Below are 14,466 nucleotides of genomic sequence, written 5' to 3'. Positions count from 1 at the left end.
TGGTATAAAACCTTGATAAAAATGCACTTTTAAGTACTAATCAATGTCCGTACTTGATTTTTCTATGTCTAGAATTATAATTTTCTATATTAATTATATTCTAGTCCTCAATTTCTAAAACTTATATCAAGTCACACTTGATTAATTATTTCAATTTAATTTGTGATCAATACTTTTTAATATGTGTGATTCATTAGGTTCCTAATAAGTTGACCCAAATATAAATCATAATCCTAAATTAAATAGGATTAAATAATTTAATTTATTATCAATAAAATAATTGATTGATTTATATTTAAAGATCAAGTGCATTGTCTAACAATGTTTCATGATCCTTTTAATGTTAAGAAAGTCATACGTGGTTTGACTTAACCTTTCAATAAGCAGTTTTCAAATGCAATTATTATCCTTCAACAAGAATGTTTTTTATTTTCACATTATAGTATGAAGTATGTATGCTCTATGAAATCATGTTTGTTCTCAACACTATAGTCATTGATTATTTAAATAAAATATGAAACTCTTTTCAAATCTCATTCCACTTTACTAAAAAATTTCACAATCAAACTATTTGAGAAAAGTAGAACATTTTTCATAATTTATCTAGGATAGTTTTCAAATGCAATTATTATCCTTCAATAAGAATTTTTTTTTAGATATTAATTATAGCATGAAGTATATATGCTTTGTGAAATCATGTTTGTTCTCAACATTATAATCATTGATTCTTTAAATAAGATATCAAACTCTTTTAGTTCTTCAAGGAATTAATTCACAACAAACTAGAAAAATTCTGGTTTTGTATGCTGCATTAATGAATGGCCTTTGTAAAGAAGGAAGGGTTCCATAGAATGTTTCATAGAGGGTTAAATCTCGATGTTGTTTCGTATAATAGGGTTATTGCAAGGAAGGAAAGATGCTAGGGCCTCAGTCATTGTTGTAGGAGATGATAGGAAACGGGATGCCCTGATAGTTTTACTTGTCGGGTTCTTATTCGAGGATATGGTAAAGAGGGTAGGCTATTTCTGCTTTGAATTCGGTTGTGGAGCTTGAGAAATTTGATGTCTCAATCTCTCCAGATATTTTATGATTATCTAGCAGTTTCGTTATGTGAAGAGGATCAGCCGTTTGCAGCAAAGACTCTTCTGGAAAGAATGTCTGAGCGTGGTTTATATACCTCATGTGGAAATCTACAATAAACTCACCGAGTCCCTCTGCAAATGTGATTGTGTAGCAGATGCTTTACCTCTAAACCCTACTCTTCTAACCTATAAAGCCCTCATCTGCTGCAGGTGTAGAACGGGCAGAAGCATAAAGGCTGAATAGTTGATAGAAGAAATGCTTCATTCTGGTTTGCAACCTGATCCAGAAATATGCATAGCAATGATACATGGGTACCGTGGTAAAAGGGATGCCAGGCAAAGCAGAATCACTCTTGGTATTCTTTGCCAGGGAATTCCAGGTTTTTGATAGTGAGAGTTATAATACACTTCATCAGCATTGCTTGCGAAGATGGTGATACGGCCAAGTTCACAGAGCTGCAAGATCGGATGATGAAGGTTGGATTTGCACCAAAAAGTAATCTGGGACTCGTCAAAGAAAACCTCTTCTTGAATGGCACGCATGATCAATATTTTCAAAGGAAAATCTCAAATGTTCTCTGGCTAGATGATAAGATCGTGTAGCAATGCGCCCTTGGCTGACTATGTGGCCATGGACCCATGGTCATGGCCATGTGGGGGCGTGCTATGTATTAGAATTTCGCACTGGTGAATGCATGCTGACTCGCAGTTTCATTTTGGATAGACAGTGGAAATTGCAGATTGCAAGGTATAATCTAGTAGAACAAGCAACCCTATAACAGTGTTCAATTCTTAAGAGAAAAGGATCAGTGCCCATCTTGTATTATTTTATGAAAAGCTTCTTTTCTTTTCATATCCAGCCTTCTGGGTCACAACTTAGCACTCTGTACCTGTGGAGATGAGATTGAAGGGTAAAATCAACAATTGAGCATGCTGTTTAAACATTGTTGACGCACAATTTCTGATTCAAGGAAGGAGAAATGAAGGTAATCCAATCCATATGCTAAATTAAATTAAATTAAAATTGAAGCAAGCAAAGCATACAGCACCATCACTACTAGCAGCAAGTGTAAAGGTTTTTCATCACAAAAACAAGCTACTCCAACAAATGAAAATTAAGGGAAAGCTGTTGTGTCAAACAACAGAACATTTAGCTCCAGCCGCTTCAAGTTGCTTCTTGGCCTCTTCAGCTTCATCTTTAGAAACCCCTTCTTTAAACTTCTTAGGCAATCCTTCAATCAATTCCTTGGCCTCCTTCAATGCCAAGCTGGTCAAAGCCCTAACCGATTTAATCACCGCAATTCTAACATTACTGGGCACTTCCTCAATAACAACATCGAACTCCGTCTTCTCTTCTACCACTGCTGCTCCCGCGTCAGCTGCAGCCCCTGGCCCGACACCCACGGCAGCTGCTGGTGCAAATGCAGCAGCCGAAACCCCGAGCTTGTCCTGAAGGTAGTCGACGAGGGTGCGGGCTTCTTCGAGGGTTAAGGAGGAGATTTCTGCACCGAGTTTCTCGATTTTTTCAGGGGCAGCGACGGCGGCGACGGGGCGGACGTGGGAGGAGCGGAAAGAGAGGGGGAGTTGGCGGCGAGGGAAGAGGAGGAAGTGCTTGGTGGGGGAGTGTGTGGTGGAAGACGATGGAGAGTGGAGAGAGAGTGTTGGGATTGTTGTAGAGAGGGGGTTTGTTGTTGCCATTTCCGATGATGGGGAATCCAAGGATTTCTTCTCTTCTTTTCTATGGAGATGAAATAGAGAGAAACAGACGGATAGGTGTTTTGAGGATAAGGTTATGGGGAGCGAGATGAGGAGATGAAAGGTTTATGAAACGATGGTTTTTTTTTTTTTTCCTTATATTTTTAATATTAAAATATTATTTTTCTTTCTTATAGATTAATATAAATCTTATATAAAAGGTCCCTTTTTTTTTTTCTTACATAATAACTAGACTAAAAGGTCCTTTCAATTTCCGGCTGCTTCGGGAGGGAGAGTCTTTTGTTTTAGGGGTATATTTGTCAACCAGTCCACTCTGGAAAATAACAAAAAAGAAATGAAGGGGGCATTCCGAGAATCGAACTCGGGACCTCTCGCACCCAAAGCGAGAATCATACCACTAGACCAAATGCCCTCTTGTCGTTTATATGCAATAAAATAATATTCTAATACATTTTCCATATGCAACACAGATACAAACAAAAACAAAAAAAATATTAAAATCCATACAAGAACTACCCGGCATAATATTAAAAATAAAATTAAAAAATTAAAAAAATAATTATTGTAATATGTTTTTAAATAAATAAATACTTTTAAAAAAACCCACGAACTCCAAACAAGGTATAACTTCAACATTCAACAAATAGCTTAAAGTTGCGTTTAACAATTGTTTTGATCCAAACATAAGAGGGAAAAAAATGAAAATAAGTAAAAATGGAGACCTTACTATTTACATGACAAAAACAGAGGATATGATTAGGGAATCAATGGCAGCTAAATAAAAGACACACAATGCTAGATTTATTTATTTATTTATTTTTACTCCTTGACCAAGTTCATGTCTCGTTCTCTAGATAACATTTTGGAATCACAGATGAATCTGAACAAACCAAACAACACAGTACCACATATATCAATCACAACAACAAAATGAAGTGGTTTGATTCAGTATTCAGCAATATATTGAAGTTAATCACACGAGATTATAGTATTCCAAATCTCCTGACCTATTAATGCTACAACATGGTATCATAAAATTCATTCTCAAACCCCAATAACCCTCCTAAATTGCTTTGGAAACCGCAACTTCACCACCTCCGGCGCCTCTTTCCATACCAATACGCGAATGCAGCTACTGATGCCGCCACGATAACACCAGCTGTGGCATGCCAAGCAAACAATGGCCTCTCCAGAACAAGGGTAGAATCACTAACATCAGTAGGTGGAGATGTTAGTGGTTTCTTACTTACTGTCACTGCAAAGCCCAAACCCTGCCTTTCCAGCTCAGTAATGTCTTCTATTGCTGGCTTAAGTCTTGTGGTCTTGGCTAGAGCTTCATACTCTTCTTTCGTTCCTCCTTCAAGGAAAGATCCAACAAGGTGACCTTTACTTATCCAGTATGCTCCAATTGTATTCCCCGAGTAATCCCCAAAATGCACCACTTCCCCTGCATTGTCCCCATAAAACTGCCAGGAAAATGTGAAGAACCTGGAATAGAAAAAGGGCAGGTAATCAAACTCATCTGTTTTCTCAGGCTCCATTATCGCTGCAACAGCATGTTTTGCTGTTTTCCGTGCCGAGTCAACATGCTCAAGCCTACGTGTTTCACCAAATAGTTTCACTGGAAATGCAGCAACATCTCCTACCGCATAGACCGAGGTGTTGCTCGTTTGCATCCGTCCATTTACTTTGATTCCACCTTTCTCCAAAGTCAGTTGGCCTTCAAACAGGCTCGTGTTTGGACGGATCCCAATGCCCACTACAACCATGTCAGCAGGAAGCTGACTTCCATCTCGAAGATTAACAGCGGTAATCTGAAAAGGATGAATTGGATTGGTTAAGCCAGACTTGGTGATCAATTTTTAAGGAAGCTAAAGCTCCTGATGCTTATGAACTCATGAAGCTTCCTGCATTTTGACATTTTTCACATCGGAAAAATTATAAGAATCATCTGATGAACCCAATCAGCATAACAAAAACTGTAACAGTAACCAATACTATGTACATAAAACAGATTGAGACAAGTTCTAGCAAGATTGTTAGGTGGCAGGAGATTTACCTTTCCAATGGGGTCAATCTCAAAAGATGACAGGACAGTTCCTTTTACGAATCGAACTCCTTTTGAATTGTAATAGCCCTCATAATAACTTGCAATCTTGGGTGTAAACAAGCGAGCCACTACAAAAGGCAAAGACAGTGACATATTTTACTAGTAACTTGTATTTAAGAAGAAATCAAGACAATAGTTTGGGAAAGAATTGGCAATCCTAAATTTTTGTTGTCAGAAAACATGGCAGGAAAATCTTCAAAAACAACTATTCTTGCATGAATAAATGCAAACAAGTTTGATAGATATGAGACGTTCCACAGCCTTTAACTTCAAAGGTTTTCTTCCTCGAAAATAAGTTTTAAGATCTCAAAAGAGGAAGCATAAAACAGCATTGGGAGCACACTTACTACAATGTACTTCCGGGAAAACCATAGTGACATTAATTCGATTTGTCACCAAAGAGGCAGCACACTCCATTCCTATATAGCCACCACCAATAACAACAGCATTCCCAGAAGCACAAGATTGCATCACATCAACAACCCTGTTTGCGTCAGCTAAATCTCGCAAATAACAAACATTTTCCGCATCTGATCCACTCACTCCAAATTCTTCAAGCTTTAAAGCCTACATTGAACAATGAAAAAAAAAAAGAGTTACTTTAATGTCGTATTATTACTTGAACAATGCAATTCACTTTCTAAACAATTTATTATTTCAATGAAATTTTTATAAAGGCCAACAGTTTTTTTTCTTCCTTTTTTTTTTGAATAAGAGTCTTTTGAGAACCATTTCCAAAGCTAAAATATGACAAAAAATCCAAGCTAACATGATGATAAGATCTAATTGAACATTTTGTATCTCCAATATTATATATGTCTAACAATGACAAGTGGTCCCATTCAAATCAAAATGCTACCAAAAAAAAGGACATGGATTGTAATTCCTCTAATTTTCCCAAAGCAAAATCAGATCCCTACTTGGTATTTTTATACTGCATTTAACCAACAATAAAAACATCAACAAACCATCTGAATAAAAAATAGCATCAACAAATTGAAAGATCAGTTTCAATACCCGAGCACCTGTTGCAATAATGAGAATCTTGTAGCTTATAGTCTCGCCAACTGCAGTTAGTAGTGTCTTGCGCCTCACATCAACAGACTTAACTCGAGTTCCCAGAATCAATTCAATTCCTAGAAAAAATAATTCATATACCCATCAATTAGGGATAAAACATAAAAGTAAGAATTTCAGCTGCCAACAATTTAGAAGAGTTGATATAAACTTGAAACAGAAAAAATTCCGCTGGTATTTGTGTCTGAACAAATTATACTAGGAGTTTTTCCCCAAAAATGAAGAGACATTTACTTCTGATCTTGGTTACGTTGGATGTAGGTAAAATATGAAGAACTGTACCCATCACAAAATACTTGATTAAGACTATCTAAGTAATTAGTAAGTCTATATTTCCACAAGAGAAAAGTATGTCTCATTTTTACTTATGTAAAAATCTTTATAGCAACAGGTTAACTAATTAAAGATGCTAGACTCGATAGTCAAAGAACTTTCTCATGTCAACGATATTAACAAGCAGATATAGTACAGCAACCTAATTGTCAACTTAAATCTACACATGAAGCATAATGATCATAGTTGCAGTATTTAGTAATAGGTAATAAAAGCCTCATTGTACAAGTCTGCAACCCAATTGGATCAAACATTCAAATATAATACAACTGCCATCGACACAATTCATGTCATATATATAGTTGAGCAGGTGAGATCACAAATATTGAGCGGGAACAAAATTGGATAACTCAAATTCATTCTGCATCTTTTTCATCTACCTCTGCTCCCTTGACATTTGATATAAGCAAATTATAATTACAGGTAATCTAGATAAGAATGTATGAAGGATGCTACACCTGAAAGCTAAATAATTCCAACTAGAATGCATAAAGAACCATCCAGATTCTAGACAAAAAAACATATGGATAACATAGCAAACTTTGAAATAGGTATTCCAGAGAATAAGTGCAGTGCTATAAGATTATTATTCTCATTGGTCAGTGAAAAGAATCATATGAGCCAAGAACAGATTACCATGTTCCTTATACCATTTTGGAGTCAACCTTTCCTCATTAGCTCCAACACAAGTGTGAAACGATGGAAGGCGTGCTGGAGCTGCATGTTAGCAAAAGTTTCAATAAAAGGCTGAATATTAGAATAATAAATGAACGGGAGGAACATAAAACAACAAATGATTAGCATTTTCCCTCCCTAGTTTAGTTGTGAATTTTAGGACAGCACATCAGGAAAAAGAAACCAAAGCCCCCACATTGCATCCAGACTCAAAGTTGACTATCCCCAAGTTCAGCCTGACACATCTATGTGACTTAGGCAAAGCTATTGACTAATAACAAGCAGCACATTTCAGTAGATTATTTATATGTTACACTACATAAAGAATTCTACCAAAATGGTTGGTTATATTAGATAACCAGAACCTGAACTTGAAGGATGAGAACTTTTACCTTCAGGAAGTAAATAACCTTTGCTCAATGCAGGTCTCTCGTAAGGTGGAACCTGAAAGAAATCCAGTAGACATTCATGAATCACTATCTAACTAGACAAGGCAAACAGGAAGTATGAGGCGAATACAATTTTATGACCCGCAGAAAAACTTTCATTTCAGTCTTATTATTGTTCCATTGCATAATTATCGCCCGTGCAAGGCTTTTCCCAACTCACAGCTAACGTCAAGTTTATTCAATCGCACAAGCTAAGCTTTTGTGTTATCACCCCTTAAATCATACCATCAACATTACATATCAACGACTAAAATATTAATCAAATTCATTTTGCACCTTCAATACTATGATGCCAAATTATAAAGCCGGCATAACTTCAGACTGAAAATGTCTAGTGCACAAACTTTAAAAACCCATATACGAGATGTTATTAGCTGTGAATTTGAGCTTTTTGGTCTTTTCTGTTTCTTTGGATGATATGATGGGTCAATTATTTGCTTTATTGGTTCCAATGGTGGCAGCTGCGGAATCCGCTATAGGGTTAGCCATTTTCATTATTGCTTTCCAACTTTAAAACCCCAGATACCAAAATAAGACCAATAGAAAGAGAAGGTACTTGTTCACAGAAATGTCTCCAATGGCTTATATTCCATTAAAAGAATGAGGAAAAAACATGATTTAAGTAATATGAAATTGACAATAACTATTGCAGTCTACCATTACTTAAAGTCACAAGGCAAGGCAAGAATTTGCAATCAATCAACCAATACAAGAAAAAGAAAAAAAGAGCTATAGCAAAATACATATGGTAACAATGGCGATGCTAACTGTTCAAATTTCAGAATCCTCCTTATAGTTAAGCAGCATGCTATTCATTCTTGGGATTTCATAAACGTAACTCACTTTTCATAATCTAACCAACAATGATAGAAAAGAGAGAGGAAGAAGCAGAATTAAGGAGACAAAGCAACTAACAGACTGAAAATTGAACCCATCAAAGAAAAGCATGAATAGAACAAAGAGCGAAAAAAAATCAGATGCCCATTAAGGAAAATAAACCTAGAAAGGCTAAAAAGATGAGGTTTTTTTTTTCTCGCTCACAGTTTCTTCTGAGATGATGCAAAGTTCTCCAGGTGAGACCCCTTTCTTTGTGAATTCAAGAGCTGCATACCCAGCTGCCACTCCTCCTCCAAGAATAACATACACAAACGCTCTTCCCATTTCCTTTGGCTCTCCTTCTCCAACCAAAACTCTCTCCGCTCTCTCTCTCTCTCTCTCTCGCTCTCAAGAGTCAAGAAGAGTAGGGAGATTTATTTCAATTCTCCATTTTGTGTTTTGGGTGGCATTTTGTCATCTAAGGAAAACCCACCATCACTTGTACCATTTTAGGCTCTTAATATATATATATATATATATATATATATATATATGTTTTTTATTTTTTTTGGTTGGATTTTGTTTTTATTTATATGGTTCCATAAAAACAAATAAATAAAAACAAAATTTAGTTAAATTATAGTAATTAATTTTTATTTATCTACAAATGTTTTGAACTTGAAGCAATTGAGAGACGGAGAAAATACGGTGGGACCGAGTGTAGATATTGGGAAGCGTGCGGAAAGATGAGAGGAGATTATAGATGGCAGGATTTTCTGTGGTGAAGACAAGTGGATAAATCTGATTATTTAAAATTATGGCTATGGCTAGGACAAATTGTTGTCGACCCATGAATTGTGGATGAGGCTTCGAATCATCTATACCGACCGCATGGGCATGTCTTCTCTTCCGAACTTATCTTGTCTCTTACCGTTGTGATGTTTTGGTAGATTGAGAAAAAAATTCAAAAACTGATTAAATTGAAATAATTAAAAGGAAATAATTAAAAAAGATTAAATTGTGAAAAAAAAACTAATTAAATAGATTAAAATTTTTAAAAAATTGATCGGTTTGATTTGGTTTCGATTTTATAAGCTTAAAACCAAAAAAACCGAATCGAACCGAACTCAAATCAAGCCAAACTAAAAAAATCAAGTCAAATCGGTTTGAATTGATTTTTGTCCTAAAAAACTGAACCAAAGCCGTTCGGTTTGAACCGATTTCAGTTCGGTTTCAGTTTTTTTTTTCAAAAAATTTTAATTTAGTTATTGTTTTTTATAAAAACCAAATAGAATAGAAAGTAATCATGTTTGTCCCATTTTTTCCATGTAGTGAATTTATTTTTTTTATTCATAAAGCAATACCATCTTTCTAATTTATTTCATAACTAGAAGAAACACATCATCATTGAATTATTTCATGATCACATTAAAGCGATACTATCTCTCCAATTTATTTCATCTTCTTCATCAAGCGATAACTTTTGTTTCATACATTTGACTTAATATATCATCATCTTCATGAACAAGCTAAGATCCCAACAATGATTTCATCGCTTGCCCATTTCAGTAGTTATAAATCGTGCTTTAATTCAATTATGGATTCATTAATCCAAAATAATAACCATGTTTTGTATATTAATTCAATTATGGATTCAATAGTCCGAAACAATATTCATATCTCAAACATGCTTTTTATAATATATCCCTTTTTGATCGGTACAATAACCTTGCTTGTTCTTATTCCTTGTTCCAAGTCATTCATTCGCGATCACCTTTCAATTTATCTAATTAATATTTATCATTGTGTTTGTTAATTTTTAATATTCCAGGTATTTTTTTATCAAGAAACCTTCTCAATACAATAGTTTAAGCTGTTAGATGAGGTCTCAGATCCATGTTACCTTGTGCTTAATTTTTATCAAATAAATAAGGATAGTAAGATTTAATCTTGTGACTGCTTAGTTATCAAGATTTTAAGACAATGTCAAGGAACCATCTTAACCTAATAATTTAAACTGTTAGATGAGATCCCATGATATGATTTATATTAGTCTCTGATAATTTTCACTTAATATAATTTTCCTAACATGAAGGTATAATTTATATGATATTATTTTCCTATCTTAAAAGCATAATTTATTTTTCTATTATATTCTTCATTTATAATTATAAACAATTTCATAAGACACTCATTCTCATCATTATCATCATCATATATATATTCCGAAAATATACTTCATTTACAGTCATAAACAATTATGCAAATCACTTATTTATCATCGAGTACACATTCCTATAACATATTTCATTTAATTAAAAAGAAGTGGTGGAATGTTGTTTTTTAGGGGTGGTAATATCTACAACTAATCATTTCATGCAGCCTCTCCAAGGAAGAACCTTAAAATGATGAACGAAAGGGATTGAAAAGCTCTGAATTGATTCAAATAATGCTAATAACAAGGCTGCAAATTACTCAGCATCTTTGTTCCTATCTTTTGGAAGTGTCTTCGTGATAGTAAAATGAAATACACAAGTGCTGGTGCAGGTTAGTGCCATGTTTGAGGGGGCAGGGGGCTGAAAGTCCCAGCAACTTCAGCTTGCGCTCAAGTTGTAACAGATTTGTTTGGTTGTGGATAGATGATTATAAGACTGTTTGGAATATGATGTGTAAATTGTGTTTTTAAAATTTTAATTTTTTTATTAATTTTTTTTAATATTTTTAAATCATTTTGATATGTTAATATAAAAAATAATTTTTTAAAAATAAAAAAATATATTATTTTAATATATTTTTAAATAAAAATCACTTTGAACCATAAACGTTACCACACTTCTAAACAACCATGTATTAATGATTGTTTTAGCAAGATATATGACTTATTTTCATCATTCTATTTAATTTAATTTAATTTATGTTTTAAGTGGTGGATGAACAAATAATTAGGGTAAATCTTTTTCTTTCAGTTTTAATCCATTTTTATAAACAAATTAAAGATACTAAAATTATCGTTTATAATTCAATTATCATTTTTTTATACAAGAGAAACCACAAGAAGAAGTAATTAACCACATGTCATTTATCCAAAATATATCTTATAATTATATTGTATAGATTTGAATGAATGGTTTTAATTTATTCATTCATAATTACTTTTTTTTTCCAATTCAATTTTAATATTTTAATATCAATTTTATTTTATATATAAACACCTAGGGTTCAAACTAATATCATGTTATTTTGTTTAGCTGTATTTTAAAAAAAATTTAATTTTTTATTTTAAAGTATTTTTTTATTGTTTTAGATTTTTTAATGTAATGATGTTAAAAATAAATTTTTAAAAATAAAAAATATATTATTTCAAAATATTTTTAAACTAAAAATAATTTAAAAACCTACCATTACCATAATATTTCTCACAGATCACAAAGCTGGGATCGATATTAAAGAGTGTTTTGTCTGATGGATAAAGATGAATTGGATATTATGATTTTTTTTTTAAGTTGTATGCTGCTGCACAATATAAAAATCAATTTTCCTAATGCTATTTTAAAAGAGAAATATTTATCTCATCAAAAGGAATAGGAAATTCACTGTAGAGTTGTTATTTATAAAATGATTTGCCTTTGTATAAAATATAACATTGTACTCTCATCATTCTTGAGGAAATCATGTTCGGCTTTGTTTGATTTTGATTTTGGAAAACAAACCCACCAACAAGCTCTTGTTCTTGGGTTTGAATCGGACCTATTTATATCATCAGCTTAGATTACATGAGTTTAAAATGTGGGAAGTTAAGTGATGAAAGAATACTGTTCGATGAAATTCCTTAGAGAAATATTGTTACTTGGACTTCTTTAATCACCCGGTATGTTCAAAATGATGATGCTCATGAAGCGTTAATGGTTTCTAAGGAGTTTTTGATTGAGAAGAGTGAAGGAAATGGTGAAGAGGTAGGTGTTAGGTTGGTTGCCATTAATGTGCAACAACCCACAATTGCAGCAGCCACCATTGTCAAAGAAGATGGCTGCAATGGTGGGTTGTTGGTGGCAACCAACAACCATTGTCTAATGTCAAAGTTTGGTAAGTTTGGCAACCACCATTATTGACAAAAGAACAAGTGGAGCAGCACCATGAAATGCCTATAAATAGAAGCATTATGTGAGAGCAAAATGTAAGAGTTGTGAGAGTAAGAGAGAACGTGAATGTGTGCAAGAGAGTGGAGAGAAAGAGAGCTGCAATGGCAGCAGCTGCAAGAGCAACAATGAGAGTGAATGAGTTGAGTATAGTGGATGTAATCCTCCTCCTCTACATGTATTTATTGTAACCCTTTCTCTAGCTCTAATACAATGACTCTCTCCTGTGAATGTAGGTATTTTTGCCGAACCACGTTAAATATTATGTCAGTGTGCTTACCCTCCGATGAGAAACTATCAGTACACCACCGGTCCGCGCATGGGGTGCCGGAATTCCCCAACAATTGGTATCAGAGCTGATGTGCAACAACCCACAATTGCAAAGGGGGTGATTGTTAGGTTGGTTGCCATTAATGTGCAACAACCCACAATTGTGTCAGTGTGCTTACCCTCCGATGAGCAACTATCAGTACACCACCGGTCCGCGCATGGGGTGCTGGAATTCCCCAACAGTAGGAACTTCTGTTGATTCTGTTGCTATGGTTTCTGTTTTATCGGCTTGTTCTTGTGTTTCTAATAAAGCAGTCAGGGAGGGAGTTCATGGAGTTGCTATGAAGGTCGGGTTGGATAAAGTGATGGGAGTTGAGAATACTTTGTTCGATGCGTATATAAAGTGTGGTGAAATGAGTTTGCCTGGAAAGGTGTTGGAATTCTGTGATTGCTGTGTATGCCCAAAATGGGTTATCGATGGATGCTTTTGAAGTTTTTCATGGGATGTTAAAGGATGGTGGTGGTAAAGACAATGAGGTGACCTTTTCCACTTTGTTGCTAGCAACCAGGAACACCCTCTTCCTCTAATCATCCTAGTTCGTCTTCTAGTTCTCCCCAAGATTATCAGTTAGTATTGCTGAATCTAAATCAATATTTGTGGATAACTTTAATTCATTGACTTGCAGGTGCAGCTGAAGAAATTGATGCAGATGGGGAATCAAGCAGCACCATTGCAAATTGCGTTGACCGTGGTAGTTAACACTCATTCCATTGAATTATTTGAAGATTATGAATGAATAAATCAAGGATGAGATTCTTCCTCAGAAAAAAATAATATCATTAATCATATGTTATATAATTGCAGTTACGTCGGCTGGTCTCTTAGACAATGAAATTTGAGGCAAAAGAATTAAAAAAGGTGGGAGGAAGAACATTTTCAAGCAGAAATTTGACGTTAGAGCAGGAGAAAAGCTACTAAAGACATCACACTTCTTTTTGTCAACTGAAAGCGGTGCTGTTCCAGGACTTTTTTTTTTTTTTAGTTTAACGTGAATATCTGGATCAACTTGCGCGCATCTCGACTAGTTCCACGAGCCCTGAAATTTACGACCATGTAAGCCTCCAGTGGTCATCATATGAGCAACCACAAGGCTCGAACTTGAGACTACAGGGAGAGCAAACCTCTTGGCTCTAAGCTCTTATCACTGGACCACCATCTAGATGGTTGCAGGACTTCTTCTTATTTCTACTGAAAAGATTGCTTTCTGCAGTCAGCGATCAATTTCCTTCAATATTCTTAATTAGCAGCACAATGAGACAGTTGAACAGGTGAATGTCCTCTTTATTATATTTTTCATGTCTCGACTAGGTAAGTCTTATTCAATTGACTTTATATACCAATTAATATATTAGTATTTTTTTTTTTTGAGAAAGTTCTGTTATGGATATGGTGCTACAATGAAGTTTGATATATTTTTCTTTTGAAAAAATTGAACTCATTTTTATTTTTGAAAAGTAGAGCTGAATATTGATAGCAATGGGCCAATTTGCAGTACATATGACAATACCCTACATGCTAAATTGGATTGTCAGATCATTGATTCTCAATTTTATTATTTGCCTAATTGATCGGTGGAAAATGCTTCAAATCTTAAAATTCAACATTCTGGTTTTATTGTTCGGAACTGTAAATTATGTTCCTTCCAATACCGATATGCTGCTTACTGTAGTTGTCTGCAATTATGTTGGAACAATCGGTCCATGCCACAGCTTATTGTTGACATAGATGTTGAATTCTCTGG

At 34.5% G+C, this 14,466-nt stretch overlaps 2 protein-coding genes, 1 long non-coding RNA gene and 1 other non-coding gene across 5 annotated transcripts; 1 reads left to right on the top strand and 3 right to left on the bottom strand.

Moving 5' to 3' along the window:
* Nucleotides 1-2,083: 2,083 nt before the first annotated feature.
* On the bottom strand, nucleotides 2,084-2,911 carry LOC133687890 (large ribosomal subunit protein bL12c). Its single transcript, XM_062107267.1, has one exon. It carries the CDS (start codon nucleotides 2,778-2,780, stop codon nucleotides 2,217-2,219), a length of 564 nt encoding a protein of 187 aa, XP_061963251.1. The 5' UTR covers nucleotides 2,781-2,911; the 3' UTR covers nucleotides 2,084-2,216.
* A 227-nt stretch (nucleotides 2,912-3,138) lies between these two features.
* TRNAP-UGG (transfer RNA proline (anticodon UGG)) lies at nucleotides 3,139-3,210 on the bottom strand. The gene has a single exon. It is a non-coding gene; the product is annotated as a tRNA-Pro (tRNA).
* Nucleotides 3,211-3,679: 469 nt separating this feature from the next.
* On the bottom strand, nucleotides 3,680-8,775 carry LOC133668126 (monodehydroascorbate reductase 4, peroxisomal). The gene is made up of 7 exons (XM_062087866.1): nucleotides 8,484-8,775; nucleotides 7,386-7,437; nucleotides 6,955-7,035; nucleotides 5,926-6,044; nucleotides 5,256-5,475; nucleotides 4,858-4,976; nucleotides 3,680-4,612 (listed from the first exon to the last, which is right to left on the bottom strand). The coding sequence occupies exons 1-7, from the start codon at nucleotides 8,601-8,603 to the stop codon at nucleotides 3,887-3,889; spliced, it is 1,437 nt and encodes a 478-aa protein (XP_061943850.1). The 5' UTR covers nucleotides 8,604-8,775; the 3' UTR covers nucleotides 3,680-3,886.
* A 2,926-nt stretch (nucleotides 8,776-11,701) lies between these two features.
* Nucleotides 11,702-14,219, top strand: LOC133682773 (uncharacterized). Of its 2 annotated transcripts, XR_009836727.1 has the most exons (4): nucleotides 11,702-12,215; nucleotides 12,911-13,201; nucleotides 13,351-13,416; nucleotides 13,530-14,219. It is a non-coding gene; the product is annotated as an uncharacterized LOC133682773 (long non-coding RNA). The 2 variants fall into 2 exon arrangements; XR_009836724.1 differs by having other exon boundaries at nucleotides 12,911-13,416.
* The last annotated feature ends 247 nt before the right edge of the window (nucleotides 14,220-14,466 follow it).

The sequence above is a fragment of the Populus nigra genome, chromosome 1 (assembly GCF_951802175.1).
Source record: "Populus nigra chromosome 1, ddPopNigr1.1, whole genome shotgun sequence".
Classification (NCBI taxonomy): Eukaryota; Viridiplantae; Streptophyta; class Magnoliopsida; order Malpighiales; family Salicaceae; genus Populus; species Populus nigra.
Note: the sequence above shows the minus strand (reverse complement) of the source record. Positions and strands in the feature narration are given on the sequence as shown.

Coding starts and splice junctions, on each gene's coding strand:
- LOC133668126 (XM_062087866.1), bottom strand. CDS start 8,603: ATGGGAAGAGCGTTTGTGTATGTTATTCTTGGAGGAGGAGTGGCAGCT. Junction 7,036..7,385: donor AGGTTATTTACTTCCTGAAG/GTAAAAGTTCTC, acceptor GCTAACATGCAG/CTCCAGCACGCCTTCCATCG. Junction 5,476..5,925: donor TTATTGCAACAGGTGCTCGG/GTATTGAAACTG, acceptor TGTTCAATGTAG/GCTTTAAAGCTTGAAGAATT.
- LOC133687890 (XM_062107267.1), bottom strand. CDS start 2,780: ATGGCAACAACAAACCCCCTCTCTACAACAATCCCAACACTCTCTCTC.